Source organism: Phascolarctos cinereus, unplaced genomic scaffold (assembly GCF_003287225.1).
Source record: "Phascolarctos cinereus isolate Bilbo 61053 unplaced genomic scaffold, phaCin_HiC Scaffold_5;HRSCAF=322, whole genome shotgun sequence".
Classification (NCBI taxonomy): Eukaryota; Metazoa; Chordata; class Mammalia; order Diprotodontia; family Phascolarctidae; genus Phascolarctos; species Phascolarctos cinereus.
Genome location: NW_027555958.1, coordinates 449,496,841 through 449,524,409, shown reverse-complemented (window position 1 = coordinate 449,524,409; position 27,569 = coordinate 449,496,841). Strand labels below are relative to the sequence as shown.

At 43.7% G+C, this 27,569-nt stretch overlaps 1 protein-coding gene across 2 annotated transcripts in view; it reads left to right on the top strand.

Moving 5' to 3' along the window:
• TRABD2B (TraB domain containing 2B) overlaps nt 1-26,982 on the top strand; it is a 245,585-nt gene extending 218,603 nt beyond the window's left edge. Inside the window, exons 7-8 of one of the 2 annotated variants that reach the window (XM_020987700.2) lie at nt 20,600-20,832; nt 25,691-26,982. In XM_020987700.2, the coding sequence (XP_020843359.1) occupies nt 20,600-20,816 (217 nt within the window). In that variant the 3' untranslated portion in view covers nt 20,817-20,832; nt 25,691-26,982. Of the gene's footprint in view, nt 1-20,599 lie in introns of both variants that reach the window. The other variant, XM_020987699.2, reaches the window with a different exon arrangement.
• The last annotated feature ends 587 nt before the right edge of the window (nt 26,983-27,569 follow it).

Sequence of the window (27,569 nt, the reverse complement as noted above, 5' to 3'; positions counted from 1 at the left end):
GGGTGTCTCCTGGCTCTGGGAATCTGTGATTTGCCAAACCTGCCACCTCCCTGCTCCCGGGCAGATAGAAGCTGACTGAAGTGTGGGCATCTGCCCTTGATGTGGATAGAGCCCTGGGCCTAGAGTCAGGAAGGCCTCAGATCCCTACTAGCTGTGTGTGACCCTGGACAAGTTCCTTAACCTCTGTTTTCCTCAGTTTCCTCATCTATAAAATGGGAAGAATAATAATAGCAGCCTCAAAGTTGGAGGGGCCTCATGGGGCATCAGATCCAACCCTCAGCTGCACCAGAATCCTCTCCACATTCCTCACCTGATGAGTGGGCCCCAGTGCTACTATTATTCCTAATAGTTTTTGCAAATGAGGGAACCTAGGCACAGAAAAGTCACACAACTTGCCCAGGTCACACAGCTAGTAAGTGTCTGAGGCTGAATTTGAACTCGGGTCCTTTTGACTCCTGACCCAGGGCTCTATCTGCCACACCACCTAGCTTCTAAAACCAAGCCTCATCCCCTCTTCCATATGACAGCCCACCAATACAAAAAGACAACTATCATGTACTTGAATTTTCCCTTCTTTAGGTGAAAGAACCCCAGTTCCTTCACCCAGTCCCGACTTCAGACCTTCCCTTCATCATCAGAGTCTCTGGATACTCTCCAGTAGAGAATGTCCTTCCTAGAAGGCAGCCCCCAGAGCTGAACCCAGCACTCGAGAGGCAAAGGACAGGACAGTCATACCTATAGTTCAAGACGTTACCCAAGATTACACTGGTTTCCCCAGCTAGCATTTCATCAGGTTGACATGTATTGAGCTTTCAGGCCACTCAGACCCCCAGATTATTTTCCACACAAACTTCTGCCCAACTATGCCTTTCCCATCTTGTATTCATGTACTTGGTTTTTTGATTCCAGGCATGTGAGCTTGTGGTTCTCTCTATTGAATGTCACCTTATCTGACTCAGTTTATTTGGTTGTATAGTCGAGGGCTCCAGTAAGATTTGTCCAGTATTACGAAGGCACGCGAGAATCATGAACCCCCACCGCAGCCCCTCTTACTTGTGCACATGCCTATTCCAGGAAGCCCCCTTGCATCTGCAACATGGAGGGGCTGGTTGTGGAGACAAAATTGACTCACCATGATGGAACCACTGAGAAGAGGGAGAAGTGAGTATGGGCCGATGTAGTCAGGGCAGGCCTCCTGGAGGAGGCAAAACTAGAAGGTTGGGTAGGAGTTGAGCAGGTGGAGTGAATAAGGAAAAGGTCATCCAGGCATACAGGGGATGCTGGAAGATGTCAACAAGACAGATGGAATGGGAGGAGGCAGCGGGGAAAAAAATTACTCCAAAGGCACATGTTCAATGGAAAGACAACTGGATACAAAGCAAAGGATATGAGTTCAAATCTTGACTCTGCCACTACCTATGGGACTTTGGGAAAGTCGCTTACATTTCATAGGCCTCAGTTTCTTTATCTGTAAAATGAGGGGATTGGACTAGAATGGCCTCTCGGCGCCTTTGCAGTTAAAAAGCTGGGATTCTCTGATCCTGTGTCAAAGACTAGATAGTATTGTCACACCTGGGAGGGAGCTTAGAACAGGAAATGTCAGGGCTGGGAGGGGCCTGAGAACAGGGGATGTTAGAACTGGGAGGGGCTTTAGAACAGGGGATGTCAGGCTGGGAGGGGCCTGAGAACAGAGAATGTCAGAGCTGGGAGGAGGCTTAGGACAGGGAATGTCAGAGCTGGGAGGGGCCTGAGAACAGGGAATGTTAGAACTGGGAGGGGCCTTAGAACAGGGGGTGTCAGGGCTGGGAGGGGCCTGAGAACAGAGAATGTCAGAGCTGGGAGGAGGCTTAGAACAGGGAATGTCAGGGCTGGGAGGGGCCTGAGAACAGGGGATGTCACAGCTGGGAGGGGCTTTAGAACAGGGGATGCCAGAGGTAGAGTGCTTGGTATACAGCAGACACCTAATCAATGGTTCTGGAATTATTCATACTCTCCCCCCCCCATCCTGACCTTGTGTTTACTTTGTGTGAGTTTCATACATGCTCCTATGAGGCGCTTCTTTCTGGATAGAAGGTGAGCTCTTTGAAGGCAGGGACTATTTCATTTTTGTCTTTTTCTGTGATGCTGGGTATGTAGCAAGTGCTTAATGACACCAACGGTAAGCAGCCAGTGTTGCTGCAGTCCTTTCAGGTCTGCAGATAATCTGACATATATGATCTCATTTGACCCTCACAGCAACCCCAGAAATGGGCACTGTTATCCTCATTCTGCAGATGAGGACGCTGAGGCTCCGTGACCTGCTCGGTGTTGCACAGCTAGTAAGTGTTTGAGGAAGGATTCCAACCCAAGCCATCCTGCCTCCAGGTGCAGGGTGCTAGCCGCTGCACTATCCAGCTGCTTGATGAAATTGAATTGAAACCGAGCAGGTGATAGGCAGGAGAGCACACGAGCCCTGCCCCCAGACCTCACTGTCTCAGCAGGGGGCTGAGGCACCTCCACAAATCACTTGATCTCAGGGAGAGGCCACTGGGGCAGAAGAGAGGCCCAAGGCAGGAGAAGTCTAAGAAGGAGGGGCTCTTTCTCTCTCTCAGGGTGCTCCCAGTCTGAGCTGGAACCTGCCCCTTCAGGAAGGGCCATGGGCCAAGAGCCTGTGCCTCAGTGGTCCCTCTGGATGCCCCTCAGTTGATCTCTAGGCAAGGAGCAGCTCGAGCAGCTGGGAAACAGTTAAGTTCCATCCTGCCTCCCCCAGGCCCCACGAGCTGGGCGGGGGGCCAGGAAGGAATTTTTATGTCACTTTTTCTCTGGTGCTTTTTTTTTCTTTTCTGTTCATTAACCAGTGTGAAAGAAAATGAAATTGTATATTTAAGGGCAGCCCAGTGGTTGTGGAGGAACAGAGGGTCACCACAGGATCCTGGAGAGCCTGGCAGGGAATGTCGAGGGGCTGGGGAGAGGGGAGGAACCCACCCTTCCCAGCCAAGCCTGGAGGTGTGATTCTGCCTCTTCTGGGGCTTCGAGTAGGAGTTAGAACACAGAGAATGTAAGCCGGAGGTAAGAACCCTATGTGGATTTCAGAGCTGTTTCCTGGCTTCAAACCGAGGCCAGCCTTGGGCCCAGCCTGAGCCTGACCCCTTAACAGCCTGGAGGACCAAGTAGATGAAGCTTTTGTCCATTTCCCTAAAGGAACCCCTTTCTTATTGCCCTTTCTATGCAACATCTGAGGAAACTGAGGCACAGAGAGGTTTTTAGAACTTTCCTAAGGTCGTATCACTCAATATTCAAGTATTTATTAAGACCCTACAGTGTGCCAGGCACTGCAGATGCAAAGATAAAAGGGAAAGGGTCTTGCCCTCAAGAAGTATATACTCTAATGGGAGAAGGGAAAGAGAAGCCCTCCCTCCAAACCCCTGAGTCTGAGGAAGATCTCAGAGTCCCCATACATTGAACTGTTGGGCAGAGGGAGAGAGAAAGCAGTCCTCCTCTTAAGCTCTCTTGAGTGGGTAGGACCTCTGTGAAAATGAGGTGGCAATGAGGAAACTCAGGAGCTGGGCAAAGCACCCTTGGGGGTTGAAAGATCTCAAAGCAAGAGCCCAGGCAAGCAGGGATTGAAGCCAGACCAGGAGATGCTAAGCCCAGTGGTCTGGGGGGAAGGGGACAGAAAACCAGTGATGTGGCCTACCGCCCCCCACCCCATGCAACCCTTTATCAGCTAACTAGGGTCATCCATTCATGGAAGGACACTTTCCAGGAGCATCTTCACTCTGAAGTTCCCAGAGAAGGCCTATGTCGTCACTATCCGATGATGCCACAGCCCTCTGATGATGCCATCACTACCCAATGACATCATCACCACCTGATGGTGTCATCACCACTCTGGTTATGTCCTCACCTACAGGGCTGGGGCAGTTCATACTTTCTGTAGCCTCAGTCTCCATGTCTGCCATCTTAGCCCACTTTGGGAGCTCTGGCAGCGAAAGTGAAGCTAGTTTTTTAATGTAGGGAAAGCTGGGGAAAGGTCTCCCAGCCCCTGAGGCTAGCTTCTGTGTGCCTCCCCAGGTCTGGGAAAAGCCCCAGCGGTCTGAGGACCAAAGGAGAAAGGGAGGGAGGCCCTCCTCCCTTCAGGATCCTGAGGAGAGGCCTCAGCCTGACTAGGCCCCACCTTAAGCTTTCCCTCCCACACGTTCCTCCACAGGCTCCTGGAGCTCTGGTCCAGATGCCTCCTTCTCCACTTAATTGCCTTCCCCTAAAGGAGGAGGGCGACTGCTCATCTCCAACTGCTGAAAGGCTGGGAGATTCTGAGGTCCCTGGGCTGGAACTGCTCTTCTCCTGCTCGAAATAGCTCACATGTGTGTAGAATTGAGAATTATAGGATGTCAGAGGAGAATAAAGCCTTTGAATAGAGAACAGGGGATGTCAGGGCTGGGAGGGGCCTGAGAAGAGGGGATGTCAGGGCTGGGAGGGGCCTGAGAAGAGGGGATGTCAGGGCTGGAAGGGACCTTAGAACAGGGAATGTCAGAGCTAGGAGGGGGCTCATAACAGACAATGTCAGAGCTGGAATTCACCTTAGAACAGAGAAAGGCAGAGCTCAGAGGGACCTAAAAATTCTACTTTCAACTTTGGTGGGAGCAGAGAGAGAGAGATGTTCCATTTATCTATTTCTCTATGTATTTATGAGAGAAAGACTTTAGTTCAATAATTAGGAGGAAATCCTATAGGTGCCGTCAAAGAGCTTAGCCTAGTGAAGTAGTTGAGGTTGAAAGGGGGTGGGAGAGAAATTGAGGAAAACTGGAAGAATGAACTTAAGGCTAGTCCTGATCCTACTTCTGGATTATAAAAGAAATAAAGTCAAGGGCAATTAAGGAGGATACAAATGGATTCAAAAGGCATATGGATAATTATGGAGTAGAACCTGAGTAGGTAGACTCAAGAAGGAGATGATAGTTAGCAAGGCAAAGCGAAGTAAGGAAGAAAAGGCAAATGGAATAAATGGAGAATTGTGTCATGGATAGAGTGGATTGGGGTTGGAACAAATTGGCTATAAAAAGTTTTAACTTTTAAAAATTAAAAATTGACTGTAAAAAGTTGTAACCAGGTGCAGAGCATTGAGGTGTGGCTTTCTGGTTGTTCATTCAGTCATGTTGGACTCTTCATGATCCCATGGACCACAGGCCCTTCTGTCTTCCACTATCTCTCGAAGTCTGTCCAAGCTCATATTCGTTGCTTCCGTGATACCGTCTGTCCATCTCATCCTCTGTCCTCTCATCCTCTGCCATCCCCTTCTCCTTTTGTCTTCCATCTTTCCCAACATCAGGGTCTTTTCCAATGTGTCCTGTCTTCTCCTTACATGGTCAAAGCATTTACATTTCAGCTTTAGTATTTGTCCTTCCAATAATAGTCTGAATTAATAAGTATTGACTGATTTGATCTCTTTGCTGTCCAAGGGACTCTCCAAAGTCTTCTCCAGCTCCACAACTGGAAAGCATCAATTCTGTGGTGCTCAGCTTTCATTATAGACTGATAGAGTTTTGTCAAGATAGCTCACTTGGTCATAGAAAACACTCTTTTTCAACAGCAACTCTACACATGGACACCACCAGATGATCAATGACATAATCAGACTGGTTGCGTATTTTGCCACCAAAGGTGAAGAAACTCTATACAGTTAAAACAAGACCTGGAGCTGATTGTGGCTCAGATCATGAGCTTCTTATTGTAAAATTCAACTTAAAGAAAGTAGGGAAAACCATCAGATGCATAGGTATGACCTAAATAACATCCCTTATGAATAGGAAGTAGAGGTGATACATAGATTTAAGCAATTAGATCTAGTAGACAGAGTGCCTGAAGAACTATGGACAGAGTGGAGGTATAAAAACCCACAGTTTCAAGAACCAAGGCTGAAATTTTCAGTGGTTATAAAGTACAGGGCATATTGTGCAGGTTTTGTAGTAGGGGGTGTGATATTGGTTCTTCTGCCAGAATCCAGTGATTTTTTTCCCTTATGTTCCAAATGTGGAACTACAGAAACTCTCAAGTGAGAGGTCGTCCAGTGATCCATGGAGGAAGAAAAAATTGAAAAGTGATGCTAGTTGGTGCTTTTCTCAAGAGTACTGAGGCAGCTGTTTGTCAGTTAACAACAAGCATTTATTAAGTGTCTACTACACGCCCGGAACTGTGCTGGGTGCTGAGGCTAGAAAGAAAGGCAAAAACAGTACCTGCCCTCAGGGATCTCACATTCTAATGAGGATAACAACATCTAAATAATGAGGTGCATACAACCTACATACACAGTAGATGGATGTGAACAGCTGGCCAAGGAGGTGGTGTCTGACAACAGGATTTAGATTTCCGGATCATATCTTGCAATGTAAGGTTGATAGATTCCTGGCCAGAGATGGAGTACTCCTAAAAAAGTCTGATCAGAATGTTTTTATCAGGCATCTTGCAAATTTGATCAAGAGGGCTTCAAACTAAAAAGGATGGGGGAGGGAGAAGACTGCCTATGTCTTCTCAAGTTAGATACTGCAAAAAGCAGCCACAAGGAAGGAAGGAGAATAACTGGGATGACCACAAATTTGTAGGAGATAAAATCCAAGAAAGGGGCCATTCATAAAGCTAAGGGTCTCAAGTGTCCATACACCAACGCCTTAAGTTTATGCAACACACAAAGAAGAACTTGAAGCCCTAATTTGACCTCAGAGGGATCACTGAGGCTTGGGTGGGATGAAACTCATGGCTGGACAATGGCTCTGCTTAGGTATACCTTATTCAAAAGAAACAAGACAGGGGTAGGGGTGGGGGTGGGGTGATAACAATGTATATTTAGAAGGTGTACGCATGTGAATAAGTCTAGGAACCAGAGGGGAACCGAGCATGGCAATGTGTTGGTAAAGGTCAAAGGATGGAAAAACTGATGATTGTGACATTAGAATATACTACAGACAGCCTGGACAAAAAGAAGAAACAGATGAGACATCTGGGAAATAGATCACAAGTCTGGCATTGAGGGCTGATATTTATCCAGACATCTATCTATTGGAGATTCTCTCTCCTTTCTTCTTCTTCTTCTTCTTCTTCTTCTTCTTCTTCTTCTTCTTCTTCTTCTTCTTCTTCTTCTTCTTCTTCTTCTTCTTCTTCTTCTTTTCTTCTTCTTCTCCTCTCTCTGTCTCTGTCTCTGTCTCTGTCTCTCTCTCTCTGAGTGTGTCTCTCTCTCCCCCCACCCCTCTTGCAAACATGAGCAATTTCTTGACTTGCCTTGATGATGATTTAGGGCAAGGGTTCCTTCAGAAGATGCAGGAACTAACAAGAGAAACTCAAACTCTATTCCGGATCTGATTTTCACTGACAAGGAAGAATTTGTTTCTGGGGTGAGCATGTCAGGAAATTTGAGGGAAATGTACACATTATCCTAGATTTTGTGAAAACACAAAGAAAAACAATTCCATTGAGGAGGAAGAATGAGACTTGCTCAAAAGGACCAATGTGGTTGCACAGGGAGCACACCAAACAGCTTAGATTTTAAAAAGAACTGAACAGAAGATGACGGGAAGGGCAGACAATAGAGGATGACTATAGAAGGCCCATGATCCTCCAAAAATAGTGTCAGCAATGCTCAAGCTTAGCATGAGCTGAGGATGGAGAAGGAATCTAGACCCCAAAAAGGCTTTTTTAAAGTTATATTGAGAATATAGAGGAGGATCAAAGAAGGAGTGGGACATTTGCTTAGAGTTTATTGGATGATGACAACAGAGATAAGGCAGAGATGGTCAGTTCTTATATTTTCTATTTTCTCTACAAAGGAAAAGGACTTTCGCCTTGGAAATAACAACAAAAATGACTAACAGGCAACAGATACCTAAGATAAGTAGGGAGATAGGAAGGGAACACTTAACTTCCCTTAGGGAATTCAATTCATCTGGTCCAGAGGAGCTGCATCATCCTTGGGTCCAGAAAGAATGGGCAGATGCAATTGCTGAGTCAGTCAATGACATTTGGGAGATCATGGAAACTGGGAGCAGTACCACAAGGTTGGAGACAGGCAAATGTTGTTCTGATTTAGAAGAAAAAAAAAAAGGAAAGAAAGAGATCAGAGTCTGCGAACTCTAGGCCAGTGAGCTTGACTTGGAATCTTGGGAAAATTCTAGAGGAGATCGTTAAAGAAGATGATTGATGAACATCCAAAGAAACAGCTCCAAAAAGCTAACTGGGCTTCATCAAGAACTGGTTATGTTAGATTAACATTAAACCAGTATATAAGAGAAATGTCATGGATAGAATTTACCTAGATTTCAGCCAAGCCTTTCCTATAATATTTCATTCTATTCTCATGGCTGAAACAATAACACAATCTAATGGATTCAGAACTGGTCAGGTGCCAGATTCAAAGTGTAGTTGTTAATGGTGCCATGTCAACATGGCAGAATGTCTCCAGCAGAGTTCCATAAGGATCTATACCTTGGGTTTTTTAACCACTTTATCAGTGAGTAAGATAAAGGCATAGATAACATGTTCATTAAATTTGCAGATGACCCAAATCTGGGAGGGATTATGAAAACAGTGGAAAATACAGTTAGGATCCAACTGGCCTTCACTACCTAGAAGATTGGGCTGATTTTAATAAGATGAAATTCAATGGGGAGGCATGTTGAGTCTTGCACATGGGTAAAAATATAATAAAATCCATGTCATATGACTAAGGCAGGGGAGAAGTGGTTAGATAATAATTGTTCTGAAAGAGATCTAAGAGTTTTGGTGGGACTGCAGGGTGGACCCATATTGGTGGCCAGAAATGCTAATGTGAGTTTGGGCTGCATTAAGAGTAGGCTGAGCTTCCAGGAAAGAGGTGAGAGTCCCACCACACTTTGCCCTCATCAGACCTCTTCTGGAAAATTGTATTCAGTTCTAGACACAATGGAAGAATATTGATCAGCTGGAGAGTGTCCAGAAGAAGAGGGCTTTGAGTCTATGACACATGAAGATCAGTTGATGGACCTAGACATGTTTAGGTGAAGAGAAGATTTTAGTGGGGTTGGAGGATGGAGGAGGTGAAGAGGTGAGCATGATAATTGCATTCAAGTAGAAGATTCATACTCAGTCCATTTGGCCCCAGAGGACAGAAACAGGGACAATGAGTGGAACTTGAATAGAGGTAATATGCTTGATATCAGGAAAAGCTTCCCCATGATTGTTGTTCAGTCTTTTTTCATTCATGTCTGACTCTTTGTGACCCCTTTTAGGATGCTCTTGGTGGAGATACTAGAGTGGTTTGCCATTTTCTTTTCCACCTCATTTTGCAGATGAGGGAGATAAGTCTTCCTGATTGCGGGCCTGGTACTGTATCCACTGTGCCACCCAGCTGGTCCTTGATGTCTGCAGGGGGAAACTGAGTCCCAGGAGAATGAAGTGATTGCCTAAGATCACACAAATATATGACATAAATAGGATTCAAACCCAGACCCTCTGAGTCCAAAAACACTGTATTTTTCACCTTACCAGATTACCTCGAATGAAAACAATCCTAGAGCTTTCAATGGTGAATGGATCATGCAGGTAGTGAGCTCTCTATCACTAGAGGCTTTAGAACAGAGACTGGATAACTCCTTGGCTGGAATGTTGTAGGAAGGGTACCTGCTCAGGTATGGGTTGGACTACACACCCTCTGAGGCCCCTTCCACTCAGAGATTCTGCGTGACTGATTCTGATTTCAAAGCCCCAAGTCCAGATTCAATGCCTGATCTTCCCAAGAAATCTCATGCCAAGGACATATTTCCTTTTGGGGGATGACTTCAGACGAGGCTCAGACCACCCACAGCCTGCCTCCCACCACCCAGTGAGGGCTGTTCACGTCTCTCCAGTGATGGCCCGTCTCCACTCCCTGTCAAGAAATCTCTTCCTCCCTCTAACCTGATGCTCCCTCCCCCGTTCTCCGTTCGCACGCACACATGCCCACGCACACACACACACACACACACACACCCCAACACATCCTCCTGGAGAGGATGACACACTGCTTCTCTTCCTGCCAAGCTGATTCCAATCAGGCAGAAGGCAGGGCTAGGGCTAGATTAGAGGGGAGCAGCACATCTTTAACTCATTAGATGGGAGAGGGGGAGAACCCTCAGAGGAGACACTTCAAAGAGCCTGGGGGAACTGAGGCACTGTCATTTGGCCACTGCCCGTGGGGGCCTGGGGCCTCATTGGAGCAGGAGAGATCCAGGCACCCCAACAGGCTTCTTTAAACCTCCAGGTTGTAGGGCTAGAATGTGTCCTGGAGGCTGTGGATCAGTATAACTCCAAGGGCCAGATGAGTCGGAGAAACAAGACTGAGCTGAGAGAGCCCTGAGAACACAGAACAGGGAATGTCAGGGCTGGGAGGGGCTTTAGAATAAGGAATGGGGGCAGCTGGGCGGTGCAGTGGATACAGCACCAGCCCTGGATTCAGGAGGACCTGAGTTCAAATGTGGCCTCAGACACTTGACGCTTACCAGCTATGTGACCCTGGGCAAGTCACTTAACATCATTGCCTAGGCCCCCCCCCAAAAAAAAGAACAGGGAATGTCAGAACTGGGAGGGGCCTTAGAACAAGGAGTATCAGAGCTGGGGGCAGGGAATCCAAAATACTTCCTTTCTCTGAGCCTCACTTTGTCTCAAACATGTGTATTATAACAATCACACTACTTACAAGGCTGTTGTGAGAAAAGAGCAGTATCTGTACATCAGTTTTTTGCTTTGCTGATCTCCAGCAATGTGACAGGCACTGTGCTTGGCGCTGGACATACAGTGACAGAACTGAAATACTTCCTGCCCTTAAGAGTTTATATTCTATAGACAAAACGATGTGCAAGCACATATGTAGATGCAAAGTATAAATAAAAGAGAATTTCATGCTGGGGGGAGACAGGTATGGGTCAGGAGAGGCTTCCCGGGGCTTAGCTCAAGCAAACTACTTTGCTAGGCTTATGGTGCTGTGTAGATGCCAGCTACTATTACTAAAATCTGAAGATTATGGATTTGGAATTAGAAGAACTCATCTAGAGATCATCTATGAGGCAGAACCAAGATGACGGAGAAGAGCTAGGAAGTTGCTTGAGCTTTCCCCAGTTTCCCCAGAAACAATGTTAACTCAAGCCTGTAAATTGATTTTGGAACAACAGAATCTACAAAAACATGGAGTGAAACAATTTTCCAGCTTAAGATAATTTAGAAGGGGGGGGCAGCTAGGTGGTGCAGGGGATAGAGCACCGGCCCTGAAGTCAGGACGACCTGAGTTCAAATCCGGCCTCAAACCAAACACACTTACTAGCTGTGTGACCCTGGGCGAGTCACTTAACCCCAATTGCCTAAAAAAAAAAATTTAAAAAGATAATTTAGAGGGACTTCAGGAAAGGTCTGTCTCACTTGGGTAAAAGGGGAGCACAGCCCAGTGCAGGCAGGGTCTGAACAAGCCAGTGGGAGGCTCTTAGCCACAGCACAAATCAGCAACCGGGGCCTAACAGTTCTGGCTCAACAGGCCAGTGGCACAGCAGGCTAGCTGTGAGGCCTCTAACCCCAACACATCCGGCAAACTGCCAGCCTTGGAACCCAGGACACAACAGGTGCGACTAGACTGGGCCGCCCCAGCACAGTGGGAAAGCCACCAGCACCTGAAGCCCTGGCACAGAAAGCCAGTGACCAGGCCCCTTCCTCCCGGCACAAGAAGCTTGGAAGAGTGACCCCCCATACCCCGGGAGCAGAGCTCAACTTTAAAAACTGTGGAATAGGCTTTAAAAATGAACAAACAAACAAACAAAACAGAAAAGAACCCTGACCATAGAAAGATACTTTGATGATAGGGAAGATCAAAACACAAGCTCAGGAGAGGATAACAACATCAAAATCTCTACATGCTAAAGCTCAAAGGGGAATATGAATTGGTCTCAAGTCCAAAAAGCCTTGGAAGAGCTCAAAAAGGATTTTAAAAGTCAAATAAGAGAGGTAGAAGAAAAATTGGGAAAAGAAATGAGGGTTATGCAGGAAAGAGTCAACAACTTGGAAAAGGAAGGACAAAAACTGACTGAAATAACCAATTCCTTGTAAATAGAATTGGCCAAATGGAAAAGAAGGTACAGAAGTTAACTGAAGAACGTAATTCCTTAAAAATTAGAATTGGGAAAGTGGAAGCTAATGACTACATGAGATATCAAGAATCAGTCAAATAAAATCAAAATAATGAATAAAATAGAAGAAAATGGAAACTATCTTATTGGAAAGACAACAGACCTGGAAAATAGATCTAGGAGAGATAATTTAAGAATTATTGGACTACCTGAAGACCATGTTCAAAGAAAGAGCCTGGACAGCACCTTTCAAGAAATTATCAAGGAAAACTGCCCTGTTACTCTAGAACCAGAGGGCAAAATAGATTCTTTCAGTAAGAATCCACCAATCACCTCTTGAAAGAACCCCAAAATAAAAACTCCCAAGAATATTGTAGCCAAATTCCAGAATTATCAGGCCAAGAAGAAAATACTGCAGGCAACCAGAAAGAAACAATTCAAGTATCAAGGAACCACAATAAGGATTACACAAGACTTAGCAGTTTCTACATTAAAGGATCAGAAAGCTTGGAATATGATATTCCAAGTGGCAAAGGAGCTTAGATTATAACCAAGAATCAACTACCCAGAAAAACTGAGCATAATCTTTCAGGAAAAAAAAAAAAGATGGATATTCAGTGAAATAGGGGACTTTCAAACTTTTCTGATGAAAAGATAAGAGCTGAACAGAAAATTTGATCTTCAAATATAAGACTCAAGGGAAGTGTAAAAAGGTAAATAGAAAAGAAAACCAATAACATGTTATTCAATAAGGTTAAACCATTTACATCCCTACACAGGTGGTTGACTTTGATATGATAATATAAAAAATTAAGGGGTGAAAAAAAGGATTGTACTGGGAGAAGAGGAAAGGAGGAGGCAGAATAGGGTAAATTACATCACGTGAAGAGACACAAAAGACCTATTACAGTAGAAGGAAAGAAAAGAGGGAATGAGCATTGTTTGAACCTTACTGTCATTGGATTTAGCTTCAAAGAGGGAATAACATGCACACTCAGTTGGGTAAAGAAATTTATCTTACCCTGTGGGGAAGTAAGAAGGGAAAGGGGAAAGAAAAGAGAGGGGAGATGGATAAAAAGGAGGGGAAAAGTAGGAGAGGAAAGGGGAAAAAACAGTGGGAGGCTGATGCAGAGGGGTGGTCAGAAGCAAAACACTGGGGAGGAGGGACAGGGTGAAAGGAGAGAGAAACTTATAAACAAGGGAGGGGGGAATTGAGTGGAGATAAATATACTGTTAGTAATCTTAACTGTAAATGTGAATGGGATTAATTCTCCCATAAAATGGAAGCAGATAACAGAGTGGATTAAAAACCAGAATCCTATACTACCTTATTTACAAGAAACACATTTGAAACAGAGAGAGACAGAGCAGAGTAAAGGTAAAAGGCTGGAGCAGAATATATATTATGCTTCAGCTGAAGGAGTAGCAATCCTGATCTCAGACAAAGCAAAAGCAAAAATTGATCTAATTAAAAGAAATAAGGAAGGAAACTGCATCTTGTGAAAAGGTACCATAGACAATGAAATAATATCAATACTAAACATATATGCATTAAGTGGTATAGCATCCAAATTCTTAGAGGAGAAGTTAAGTGAGGTACAGGAAGAAATAGAGAGTAAAGCTATACTAGTGGGGGATCTCAACCTTCTCCTCCCAGAACTAGATAAATCTAATCATAAAATAAACAAGAAAGAAGTTAAGGCGGTGCATAGAATTTTTAAAAAGTTAGATATGATAGCCCTGTGGAGAAAACTGAATGAGGACAGGAAGGAGTATACCTTTCTCTCAGCAGTACATGGTACCTACACAAAAACTGACCATATATTAGGGCATAAAAACCTCACAATCAAATGCAAAAAGGCAGAAATATTAAACAGATCCTTTTCAGATCATGATGCAACAAAAATTATGTGTAATAAAGGGCTATGGAAAGATAGACTACAAATCAATTGGAAACTAAATAATCTAATCCTGAAGAATGAGTGGATCAAACAACAAATCATAGAAACAATCAATAATTTCACCAAAGGAAATGACAACAATGAGACAACATACCAAAATTTATGGGATGCAGCCAAAGCAGTACTCAGGGGAAATTTTATATCTCTAAATGCTTACATGAATAAAATGGAGAAAAAACAGATCAATAAATTGGGCATGCAACTTAAAAAGCTAGAAAAGAAACATTAAAAATCCTCAATTAAATATCAAATTAGAAATTCTGAAAATTAAAGATGAAATTAATAAAATTGAAAGTAAGAAAACTATTGAACTAATAAATAAGACTAAGATCTAGTTTTATGAAAAAACTAATAAAATAGACAAACCTTTGGTTAATTTAATTTAAAAAAAAGAAAGAAGAAAACCAAATTACTAGTATCAAAAATGAAAAGGGTGAATTCACCACCAATGAAGAGGAAATTAAAGCAATAATTAAGAGCTATTTTGCCCAACTGTATGCCAATATATCTGACAATCCAAGTGAAATGGATGAATATTTACAAAACTATAAATTTTCCCCAGATTAACAGAAGAGGAAATAAAATACTTAAATAACCCCATTTTAGAAAAAGAAATTGAACAAGCCATCAATGAACTCCCTAAGAAAAAATCTCCAAGGCCAGATAGATTTACAAATAATTCTATCAAACATTTAAAGAATGACTAATTCCAATATTATATAAGCTATTTTTTAAAATAGGTGAAGGAGGCATACCAAATTCTTTTTATGACACAAACTTAGTGCTGATACCTAAACCAGGAAGAGCCAAAACAGAGAAAGAAAATTGCAGACCAATTTCCCTAATGAATATTGATGAAAAAATGTTAAATCAACGATTAGCAAAGAGATTACAGCAATTTATTATGAGGATAATATACTATGACCAGGTGGAATTTATACCAGGAATGCAGGGCTGGTTCAATATTAGGAAAACTATCAGCATAATTGACCATATCAGTAACAAAACTAACAGAGATCATATGATTATCTCAATAGATGCAGAAAAAAACTTTTGACAAAATACAGTACCTATTCCTATTAAAAACACTAGAATAAGTGGAGTTTTCCTTAAATTGATAAGTAGTATCTATCTAAAACCATCAGCAAGCATTATATGTAATGGAGATAAACTAGAAGCTTTCCCAAAAGATCAGGGGTGAAACAAGGATGCCCATTATCATCAGCAATTATTCAATATTGTGCTAGAAATGTTAGCTGTAGCAATGAGAGAAGAAAAAGAAATGGAAGGAATTAGAACAGGCAATGAAGAAACTAAACTACCACTCTTTGCAGATAATATAATGGTATACTTAGAGAATCCTAGAGAATCAACTAAAAAACTACTTGAAATAATTAACAACCTTAGCAAAGTGGCAGGATATAAAATAAACCCACATAAATCACTAGCATCTGTATATATTACCAACAAAGCCCAGCAGCAAGAGATAGAAAGAAAAATTCCATTTAAAATAACTGTAAACAATACAAAATATTTGGGAGTCTCCCTGCCAAGACAAACCCAGGAACTAAATTAACACAATTACAAAACACTTTTTAAGAAAATGAAGTCGTATCTAAACAATTGGAAAAATATCATTTGCTCATGGGTAGGCTGAGCTAGTATAATAAAAATGACAATTCTACCTAATTTACTCATTCAGTGCCATACCAATCAAACTACCAAAAATTATTTTATAGAGCTAGAAAAATGATAACAAAATTCATCTGGAAGAATAAAAGGTCAAGGATATCAAAGGAATTAATGACAAAATTCAAAGGAAGGTGGCCTAGCTGTATCAGATCTGAAACTATATTATAAAGCAGCAATCACCAAAAACTATTTGGGATGGCTAGGAAATAGAATGGTGGATCAGTGAAAAAGGTTAAGTACACAAGACAGTAGTAAATGACTATAGTAATCTATTCTTTGATAAACCTAAAGACTCCAGCTTCTGGGATAAGAACTTACTATTGATAAAAACTGCTGGAAAAACTGGAAAAATTAAATTTAAAAGTTTTAAATTAAATTAAAAAATTTTTTACACAAAGCCAATGCAACCAAGATTAGAAGGAAAGCAAAAAGCTTGGAAACAATTTTTATGGCCAATATTTCTGATAAAGGCCTCATTTCTAAAACATATAGAGAACTGAATCAATTTTATAAGAATATAAGTCATTCCCCAAATGATAAATGGTCAAAGGATGTGAACAGACACTTTTCAGATGAAGAAATTAAAGCTATAGACTATCTATAGTCATATAAAAATGCTGTAAATCACTATTGATTAGAGAAATGAAAATTAAAATAATTGAGATATCACTTCACACCTCTCAGATTGGCTAATATGACAGAAAAGAAAAATGATAAATATTTGAGAAAATTTGGGAAAATTGGAACACTAGTGCATTGTTGGTGGAGTTATGAACTGATCCAACCATTCTGGAGAACAATTTGGAACTATGCCAAAAGGGCTCGAAATTGTGCATACCCTTTGATCCAACAATACTACTACTAGGTCTGTATCCCAAAGAGATCATTAAAAAGGGAAAAAGACCCACATGTACAAACATTTATAGCAGCTCTTTTTTTAAAAATATATTTATTTATTTTTAGTTTTCAACACTCACTTCCATAAGATTTTGAGTTCCAAAATTTTCTCCCCATCTCTGCTTTCCCCCCACCCCAAGACAATGTGCAATTTGATATAGGCTCTACATATACATTCATGTTGAACCTATTTTCACATTAGTCATATTCTAAAGAAGAATTAGAACCAATGTGAGAAACCACAAGAAAGAAGAAACAAACCAAAAAAAAAGAGAGATATCAAATGATGTGATTAGATCTGCATTCAGAGTCCATAGTTCTTTTTCTGCACGTGGACAGCATTTTCCACCATGAGACCTTTGGAGTTGTCTTGTATCATTGCATTGCTGAGAAGGGCTAAGTCTATCAAAGTTAGTCATCTCATATCATGGCTGTTACTGTGTACAATGTTCTCCTGGTTCTGCTCACTTCACTTAGCATCAATCCATCTAAGTCTTTCCAGGTTTTTCTGAAGTCTGCCTATAGCAGCTCTTTTTGTGGTGGCAAAGAAGTGGAAATTAAGGAGATGCCTATCAATTGGGGAATGGCTGAACAAGTTGTGATATATGAATATAATGGAATACTACTGTGCTGTAAGAAATGATGAGCAAGCGGACTTCAGAAAAACCTGGAAAGACTTATATAAACTGGTACTGGGTGAAGAGAGCAGAACCAGGAGAACATTGTGCACAGTAACAGCCACAATGTGTGATGACTAATTTTGATAGATTTGGCCCTTCTCAGCAATGCAATGATCCAAGACAATTCCAAAAGACTCATGATAAAAAAAAAATGCTATCCACATCCAGAGAAAGAACCATGGAGTGTGAATGCAGATTGAAGCATACTATTTTCACTTTTCTTTTGCTTTTTCTTTCTCATGGTTTTACCCTTTTCTTCTGATTCTTCTTTCACAACATGACTAATGTGGAAATATGTTTAATGTGATTGCACATGTATAACCTGTATCAGATTGTTTGTTGTCTTGGGAGGGGGAGAAAAGGAGGGAGGGAGAAAAATTTGGAAATCAAAATCTTATAAAAGTAAATGTTTAAAACTGTCTTTACATGTAATTGTAAAAATTAATATACTATTAAGTGGAAAAAATAAAATAAAATAATAAATACATATAAACAAAAAGAGATCATCTATCTCAACCCTCTCATTTTACAGAGGAGAGAACTGAGGCCCAGGGGGGATTTGCCTAAAGTGACATACAAGTGACATAAATAGGATTCAAACCCAGGTCTCATGACTCCAAAGACAATGTATTTTTCCTTTCCCATGCTGCCTCAAATGAAAACAATCCTAGAGCCATCAGCAGTGAATGGATCATGCTTTGAAGGAAACTAGGGGTGGTAGGACAGTGTCCCCCTAGATCAATAGATCCAACCCTAGTCTTTCTTCTAAGCTACAGACCCTCATCACCAACTGCCTTTTGGATATCTCCGATTCGATGTCCTTTAACCATTTCAGACTCACAGTATCTAAAAGAGAACACATTATCTTTCCCCAGAAACCATCCTTTCTTCCAATTTTCCTATCACCATCAAGGTCACCACCATCTTCCTCTCAGTCCCCTACTCACCTCGTTATCTTAATTTCCTTACTTTTAGTTACCCTCATGGTCCTTTGGTTATCAAATCTTGTTTCTAACTTGACACCATCTCTCATATGTATCTTCTTTTCTCAACTCATAAGACAGCTGCCATATTGTGGGTTCTCATCATCTCTTGCCTGGACTATTACAATAGCCTTCTAATTGGTCTTCCTGTCTCACCCATTCCCTCACTTTAATCCATCCTCCACTCAACTCTTAAAGGGTTGGGGGGAGGTGGCTTGGGGAATGGAGGAGACCAGGAAAAGACTCCTGCAGAGGTGTGATTTGAGCTTCTAGTGAAACTAGAAGCTGGAGATTAGGAGAGAAGGCACTCCAGGCACTCTATGCAGAGACATGGAGCCGTACTCTTTACACAGTTTGTACCTAATTATTTATATGTTTTGTGTGTCCCCACCCCCCAACCCCATGCCTCGCCCATTAGAATATGACTGTGCTTAGCACAGTGCCTGGCACATGTTAAGTGCATAATAAATAGCTGTTAAGTGGCTAGCTGGCTTTGAATCCAAATTCTCATTTGTGCTTTCTGTGTGGTGTTAGGCATCTCCTTTTTGAGTTTTAGTTTCTTCATATCAGCCAACAAGCATTTATCAAGCATAAACCACGTGCCAGGTATTCCACCCAATAAGCATTTATTGAGAGGATTAGACTAGGTAAACTGTAAGTCCTTCCTAGTTCTGAATTCTACGACTTCTTTCCACTAAACTGTATTTTCTGTTGATGTGACAGTGCTTCAGGTATTAGAGGAGGATGGCCATCTTGGAAACCTTTTACTGCTTCAAAGATAACTTCATAAGTGCCTGCAGTACTGTTGGCTCAGATGATTTCTGATTATTCTCAACCTCTAGAGAGCAGCGACCTTCTCTGCTTTGTATATCTACATATCTGGCAACATCTGAATTGTAATTATTCATATATGTGCGGTCTCTTATGATTTCAAGGTATTTTACATACATGAACTCATATGACTCCCTTAACAAGCCTATGACTAGGGAACAGAAGAAAGTATTATTATTCCTGGTCAACAAATTAGATGTAATGCAAACATAGAGGTTACATAACTTTCCTGAGGTCATGTCACTAGCAAGTGGCAGAACGAAGATTTGAATTCAATCCTTCTGACTCCACATTCAGAACTCTTGGCACAATATCGTGGGCTGGTTGATCGGTGGGTTGGATGGATGGGTTGGTAGGGTAGTTGTAGACAGTCGGTTGGTTGGATGGAGTATCGGGTGGATAAATGGTTAGCTGGCTGGTTGACTGGATGGATGATATATTGGCTGGTTGATTCATGAGATAGTTGATCTGTTATTTTGTAGTATGGTTGGTGGATCGGTCAGTTGGTTAGATGGATGGTTTCTTGGTTATATCTCCAGTTAGTTAACCAGATGATTGATTGGATGGGGGTTTTTTGGCTAGTTTCTTAGTGGTCAGGTGTTTGGTTGGTTAGTTGGATGAACGGACAGATGAATGAGTGGATTCATGGATGGATGGTTGGGTTGGTGTATAGTTGGGTTGATGGATGGTTGGGTTGATGGATGGATATTTGCCTGTGTGGTTTTATGGTTGATTTGATGAGGACTATTTGGTTATACGGTTCGCTGGATGGATGGTTGGGAAATCATTTGAATAGTTGTTTCATTAGTTGCATGGTTGGTTATATTAGAAACGAAATACAATGAAAAGCCTAATAGACCCAAGATCATGAGAGACTAGCTGTGTAACTATGTGGAAGCCATGTCATGCCTCTGAGCCTGTTTTCTCACTCAAAATGCAGAGGTTAGACCCTCCTATCACAATCGTCAATCATTCGTCCACTAACCACACAACCAAGGTTATTATGCAAGGATCCCCAGACTTTGAGTCAGAAGCTTCCTCCCTACTGATCCTCTACTCCTTGCACGTCACACAACTTCTTTATTTTGGTCTGTAGTAGTTTCAAGGTTATTATAAAGGTTATTATACATATGTGTATATATATATATATATGTATATGTACATGTAGTGTCTGTGTATATATATATATATATGACTTCTGTTACTACTATCATTGTTGGTGGTGGTAGAATGGATAAATGCATTCTTTCCTATTCCCCTCTCGCCATCAGCAACATGAAAAGTACCTTCCCCAACCCTACTCCCAACCTATCCCACCAACATTGACTGCTAGTGGCTGTGGAACCTTCCAAGGTCTGGCACAGGGAGGGATGGGAGGGAGCTTCTTCTACAGAGATGAGCATCCTGGCCAGGCAAGGCAGCCCCTGACAGAGCTGATGGCATGGATTTCTTTTTCCTTCTAGTACAACCACAGTGCCTTCTCCATCCAAGGCTACCAACGGCTATGACACCGCCAAGCCTCCCACCAGGTTTGCCAAACAGCTAGAGCATTGGCCCCCACCAGCCCCACCAGAACCCCCAGGGCCCTCCAGAAGCTCAGCCTCGGGCACTTCTCCCCTGACTTCCTTCCTTCTCATCACGACTGGCGCCATCCTCCTGCATGTGGTGCGGCCATCCTGACTTCCATCGATCCCAGGTGCAATAGCAGGAGTAGAGACTGTGGTAATTTATGAATTGATTCTGAGGGTGTGGCTATCCTCCCCTGCCCCCTGGGAAGCTCCTAGGGCTATCTCCCAACATCCCAGGAGGATTCTGGCCTCCTGGGGAGGGCTTGACACATTTCTGGGAAACACTAAAAGCTTTCTCATGATACTGACTTACATCTTCTTTTTTGTAGAAGGATCTTAATTTCCCCTAGTACTATGGGGCTTGTTTTGTAATATATTTGTCCATGTTTTAAAAAAAAAGGCATATTTATTCTACGATAAACTTATTTTTATGATGTATATGTTAATAATACACTTATTAAACTGTATTGCCGACCACCCAGCTAAATGAATATTTCCTATCTGTGACTTTAACATCTTCCTCCCTAAGGGTTCAGAGCAAGCTTTAGACTGGGCAAGGGCAGTCAGTGTTTGTATTTTGCCTTCCCCAGGAACTATAGGATTGAAGTGGCTGCCCACACTCTGTAGGAATCGGGATGATAGACTCACATGACACATGGTTTCAACCAAAGGTCTGGGAGGATGAATGTTAGAAATGGAGCCCCTCAACCCCAACCCTGGGAAGTAGCTGCTCCAGAGGGGGTCTTGGGCTCAGTAGGGTGGGAAAGGGTGCCTTGTCCCATCACTGGGAAGACGTTTGCTCATGCATATGCTGCTATTGTGAAAGCCCAGAGCAGTCACCGAATTCACCTTTGAATTCACCTGGTACCCCCAGGCAGGTGACTTGACCAAAACATAGAATGAGTGGTGTTCCTTCATGTGGCCGTGCGACAACAAGCTGGTCACCAAGGAAGAGGGATACCCCAGAGTTAGAAGAAAGCGTTGAGAACATTAAGCCTCACCCCATTGTTTTCAGTGATGGGGATTGAGATTCAGAGAGAGGAAGGGCCTTGTCCAGGGTTACATAAGAGAAGTGAGACTGGAGCATAGGTCAGGAGAAATATATCTCAGAAGGAAGCCCTGGAAAGGAGAGAAAATGAATAATATTATCCCCATTTGGCAGATGGGAAAACTGAGGCCAAGCAACTCACCTAAAATCACATAAAGAAAGACTTTCAGAGGATTTAGAAATCATCACATCTAATTCCTTTATTTCACAGAGGGGGAAACTGAGGTCTATGGAGGGGCAGGACCTTCTCTCAGGTCTCACAGTAGGTGAAAAACTCTTGAGGTTTGGGGCCAGTTGGACAAGTTGGTCTTACCATAGAGGTCTCTGAAATTTAGAGCCAGAGAAACTTTAGAGAGGGCAAGCAGCTGAGGCCCAAGAGGGTAAGGAAGGCAAGCCAGGGCTGGAACCCAGGGCTTTGAATTCTCGGCCCTGAAATGTTTCTCCTCTGTCCAGATGAGGATTCCAGTCTGTTTGCAATGCTGCTCATCCATAGCTGGAAGCAGAGGGCAGGGGGCAGGGACATGGAACAGCCCTGGGGTTAGAAGAGGGACAGAGGATGCCCTTCACCTTCTCCAGCCCTTTCCTGAACTCAAACGATAGAGAAGCCAGATGGGCACAAAGCAGGTGTTAGGATGTGAATTCTGTAAGGGCAGAAACCGCAGTCAGGCCCGTGGCAGACCTAATTCTAAGGCCAGGATCAGGGCTTAGCCTGGGACCTGGGTCTAAGTTTGCTCTATGATTGAAGTCAGGCTTAGTCTAGGGTCAGAGTCAGGGTCTATGAAAGCCTAGTATTGGGTCTTGATCTATGATGAGAGTTCTGTGGCAAACTCAGCTTTCCTATTGTGACTGACCCATCAAGAACACACTTGGCCCTTAACTCAACCAGCCAGCCAATCACCGGAGCTCTTTCCTGAATCCCCACAGTGCCTGTGTCTGTGCTTGGGTGCCTTATGGGAGAACTGAGCTCCTGCCTTCTGGGAATCTGGTGACAGAGAAAATCCACAAGCAAGAAGTCAACCTACAAAAGAAATCATGGCGAATCCTCCAGGTGACCTTTGAAGACATTAAGTTGTGCAGTGGATAGTAAGTGCTGTGAGGCTCTTCGTAAGCTCTGCTCAGCTCAGGGATATCTAAGGCACTCAAGGTGGGCTTCCCAGAGGAGGAGGCCCCTGCTTAGGACTCAAGCTTAAGAAGAGGAATAGCATCATTTGAATAGAAGTGAAAGCCAGTTTCTGGACTGTGTCAAAGCTGTTTCCCCACACACCATCCTGGGCCTTAGCCTTGGTGACCAAGCCTCAGGAAGAGATCTCTGGAGCAACACAAAGATGCTGCCCTCGGGGTAAGGCAAGATGCCAATAGACAGGAAACAGAGAAGCTCAGGATCTCAGACTCTGAGTTGGAAGGGACCCCAGCGGCGTAACCCCATGAACAATAATCCCTGCAACAGTTTCCTTGATGGATAATCAGCCAGCCTCTCCTCGAAAAAAAGAAGAGCTCACTACCTTTCAAAGCAGCCCATGTCTCTTTGGGACCCTGCTGATTAGACTGTAAGAATCTTGTTTTCCCTAGCCTGAGTAATCCTTTGTAATGAGGCAAAGCCAAATGCTGGAAACAACTGAATTTAGAGTCAGAGGATCATATATTGGGAACTCTAGGCTACCTTGGAGATTACTTAGTTCACTCCCTACACCCCCCAACTTCTCTCCCCACCCCCACCCCCCACTCTACAGAGGAAGGGATCAAGGTCTAGAGAGGGCAAGTGATTTGTCCAAGGTTGCACAAATGTGACGGGGCAGAGCTGAGCTTTGGGCGAGGTTTGCTAACTCCAAATCCCCTGGTCTTTCCACGTCGCCATGGTTCCAGAACTTGGGTTTAAATTCTGGCACTTATGCTTAAACATTGTAGGACCTTAAGCCGATGACTTGCTCTAGTTCTGGGACTCTTTTTTCCCTCTATGAGAGGGCTGGACTGGAGAGGGTCTGGGGTCCTTTCCAGCTCTGGGTCCTATGAAGCTATCCCCAGGCAGAGTATCTGGCCAAGAAGTGACCGAGCTGGGGCCTGACTGCTCCAGGGATGGTGCTGACAAGCCTCTGTGGCTCCCTGCAGACTCATCACCCGACTGTGTCTGAGCTCAGGACCAGATGCTGTTCTGCGTGAGCTGGACCCCACCCCCAGGCCCATCTTCGTGCAGGGACCTCTCTTCACAAGGCTTTGTTCCAGTCGGCAGGGCCAGGGCCATGCACGGGAGAACCAACCAGCCACACTCTCCAGAGTCTACTGGCCCTTCACCATCCCCGCACCAGGAGTGGAACGTGAAATCTCCAACCTGGCTGGCTTCTCCTTGGCAAAGAAGACACTTCCGACTTCTGAGAGAAAGGGGCTTAGCGAGCTTAGGAAGGGGGCTCCAATGGCTTGTTGGACATCAAACAGAGCTTGCAAAACAGGATTTTGGTGAGATAAGTGTAAAGGAATTAGAAACACACGGGCCAGACTTCCCTCTGACATGCCCGCTGCCACCTCTGGGGAGGCTGGCCTGGTGAGTGTGGCTTCGGTTCCATAGGAAAGAAAGTGTTGGCGAAAACAGTCCCTCAATAGAGGTTGGCCCCAAGAATCCTTTGTGCCCAGGCCTGGGTGGGGCCAAGTCCTGACTCACTTTTTCTGCTTTCCTCTCCATTAGTTTTAGAAACAGATGCGGGAAACAAGGTCAGCTCTCAAGGACCCTGTCATCCAGATGGGGAAAGTGAATTTGAAGGCTAGCTTTTTGAGAGCAGGGACTGTCTGGCTTTTCTATTTCTAGTCCTAGCACAGTGCTTTGTATGCAGTAAGGGCTTAAGCAATGCTTTATTTATTCATTCATTCATTCAAATGAGGCTACTCCAAGGTGCTGGCCCTCAGAGGCCTTCTTGTCAGTCAACAAGTATTGTTAAGTGTGTGCTGTGTTTCCTGCCCTGTGCTCCCAGACACACACACACACACACACACACACACACACACACACACACACACACACACACACATGTCCCTACCCTCAGGGGGCTTACATTCTAAAGTCTACATACAGTCTGTGAGTTGGAAGGGATCTCAGGGGCTTAGTCCAGTCTGTGTCTGAATGACAATCCTCTCAGCAATCTCTCTGCCTAGTGGTCATACAGCGTCTATTTGAAGACTGGAAGTGACAGGGAACTCACTACTTGCTAAGGTGGCCCATTCCACAGTTGAGCGGCTGTAATGGTGAAGATTTTCCTTAGAGCCAATCTGAATGTGTCTTTTTGTACTTCCCCTGACTGCTCTCTGTTTTGCTCTCTGGGGCCAAGCTGAACAAGGCTAATCCCTCTTCCACACAAAATCCTTTAGTATTTGAAGCTGACAGCTGATAGCTTGTTTTCTTCTGCCTTAATATCCCCAGTTCCTTAAACTGATGTTTGTACAGCCTGGTCTCCAATCCTCTTACTGTCTGGGCTGCCTGCTTCTGCACAGCCCCTCAGCATGGCTGCCGAGTCCCCTACATCCCTTCTCCCCCGTGTCCTGTTCCAGCTGGGGACCCTGCTCCCTTGCTGACTCCCAGTGTGCAGAGCCCACTTTTCCTGATAAAGTATCTGGCGTGTCAGTGAGCAGGGGTCTGTCCACAGCCCCAATCCCTGGGGGAAGCCCTTTGGGACGCTATGGACCATGGGAGCTGTTCTCTGCCCGCTTCTATCAGCACCTCGGGAATGTCTTTGATGAAGTGCTTTCAGCTCCTAGCCAATCTGTGGCTGAGAGCTAGAAGGAGCTGGCTTTGAGACAAGAGCTTGAGGATATATGGTGAGTTCTTGGAATCACAAACACATGTCCACACGAAATGTGATGTAAACACGTGTGTTGTCTCCATGTGTGGATGTGACTTGTGACTCAGGTCCCCGCCCCACCCTATCCCCTTCTCCTCTCCTCTGTTATTCCAGAACTAATCAAATCAACAGTCTATCCCTGGACCTTGGACATGGTGAATGGATGGAGCCAGGACCTGGTCTTCTTCAGGACAGATGTCAGTCAGAGGCACCTCCTCTAGTCCTCCATCTCTGGAATTTCAGGTTGTCACAGAGTTATGGGATTTAGGGTTGGCAGCAATGTCAGAATGTAGACTGTGGAGCATCAGAGCTAGAAAAGATCAGATGAACAGAAAGTCAGAGCTGGGAGGGATTTAGACTATGGCACAATAAACATTCTAAGAGGCATCTCTAAGATGCTCTCATCTCACTTTCCTCATTTTACAAATGGGGAAAATGAGGCTCCAGCAGTTGTCAGAAGTAGCTTTTTGGATAGCCTTGGGTTAACAATGTCGATGATGCTCTGAACATTAAGTAATGAGACCTGGGTTCTATTCCTAACTTTCCAGTTTGCCATGACATGACTGGGCAAAACTTGGCCCTTCTCTGGATCTTCATGCCTACCTTTGTAAAGGAGGAAGTCAGACTCCAAAGTCCTCTCACATGCTAAATCCGAGGATCTGACTTCATCACTGGGGGCCTCAGTTTCTTCACCTGTCAAAGCAGGGTAATAACCCACTCCTACCACCCTTCCCAAAGCACTAAATCAGAACTGACATGGCAGAAAGGAATAGTCAGTATTTTAAACCAAAGCCTGGGGTGTGCTCTGCTTTTTATTTTGAGGTAGAAGAAGATTATTTGTGTGTGGGGTAGGGGTGAGAGAAAGCAGATTCCAAATTAGCAAAGGCTTCAAAATGTACTTCCCTGGGCCCAAACACCAAATCAGTCCATCCATCAGCTCACCAGCATTCCTTCCTGGAAAGCACTGGCTGAGTTTAATTCAGGGTGGGCACTACCCCTGCTGTGGGCAGGCTGGGTGGTCACCCATTCTAAGGAGAGGTCACGTGTGGCTCTCTGGCCTTCTGGGCCCCCAGGGATCTGGGAAGAGTCTGCCTCAGGAGTTTTCAAGAGGCTCCACACTGGTTCCCCAGAAATGTACCTGTCCTCTGTCCTCTTTCAATGGGGTGCCCGAACCTCTGCTGACCCTCCCAGTCTATGGGCATCCCTTGGCAATAGCACCTCCTGACTTATGGGTTTGAAATGTTTCCAAAGCAAATGGGTGGGTTTTCACCCCCACACTCCTCCTTTGAAGTTTTGTGAAGAATTTCCTAAAGAATGTAATGAAGAGAAAAAAATGTTATTAATGTTATTTTGTTAAAATATTTTTGTAGCATAATATATTAATAATAAAAGATATTCTAAGTTCTCTCTGGTTGCTCTTGCCTCTTCTCTTGTGTCCCAGAAAAATATTGGGGGGGGGAACCACCAAACTGCAGATCTGGAGTTAACAGTTATGTACTAGATTGTCTGCTCTTCTGCTTCATTGCTATATGACCTTGAGCAAGTCCTTGTCCTGCTCTGGGCCTCATCTAGAAAATGAGGTTTAGCCTAACTTGAGTCAACTGTGCTTTACTCTGGAAAGAACCTAACAAGTGGCTAATGGGGGATTGAGGCGCAAGGTGAATAGGAAAATAGTAAGTGAGTACCTAGCTGCTCTTGATAAATTCAATTAACCTGGACCAGTTGACTCACATCCTTGAGTCCTAAAAGAGCTGGCAGATGGGATTGCAAGCCACTCTCAGGGATATTTGAAAGACAGTAAAGAACAAGAGAGGCTTGAAAGAACTGGAGAAAGGCAGAGGTTATTCTGATTTTCAAAAGAAAAAAGAATCAAGACTGCAAATGAAAGCCCAGTGAACTTGACTTTGATTCCCAGAAAAATTCCACAGTAGATTATGAAGGAGAGGGGAGATGAGTGTCTCGAAAAGGCAGCAGTGCTCACTAAATCATCCTG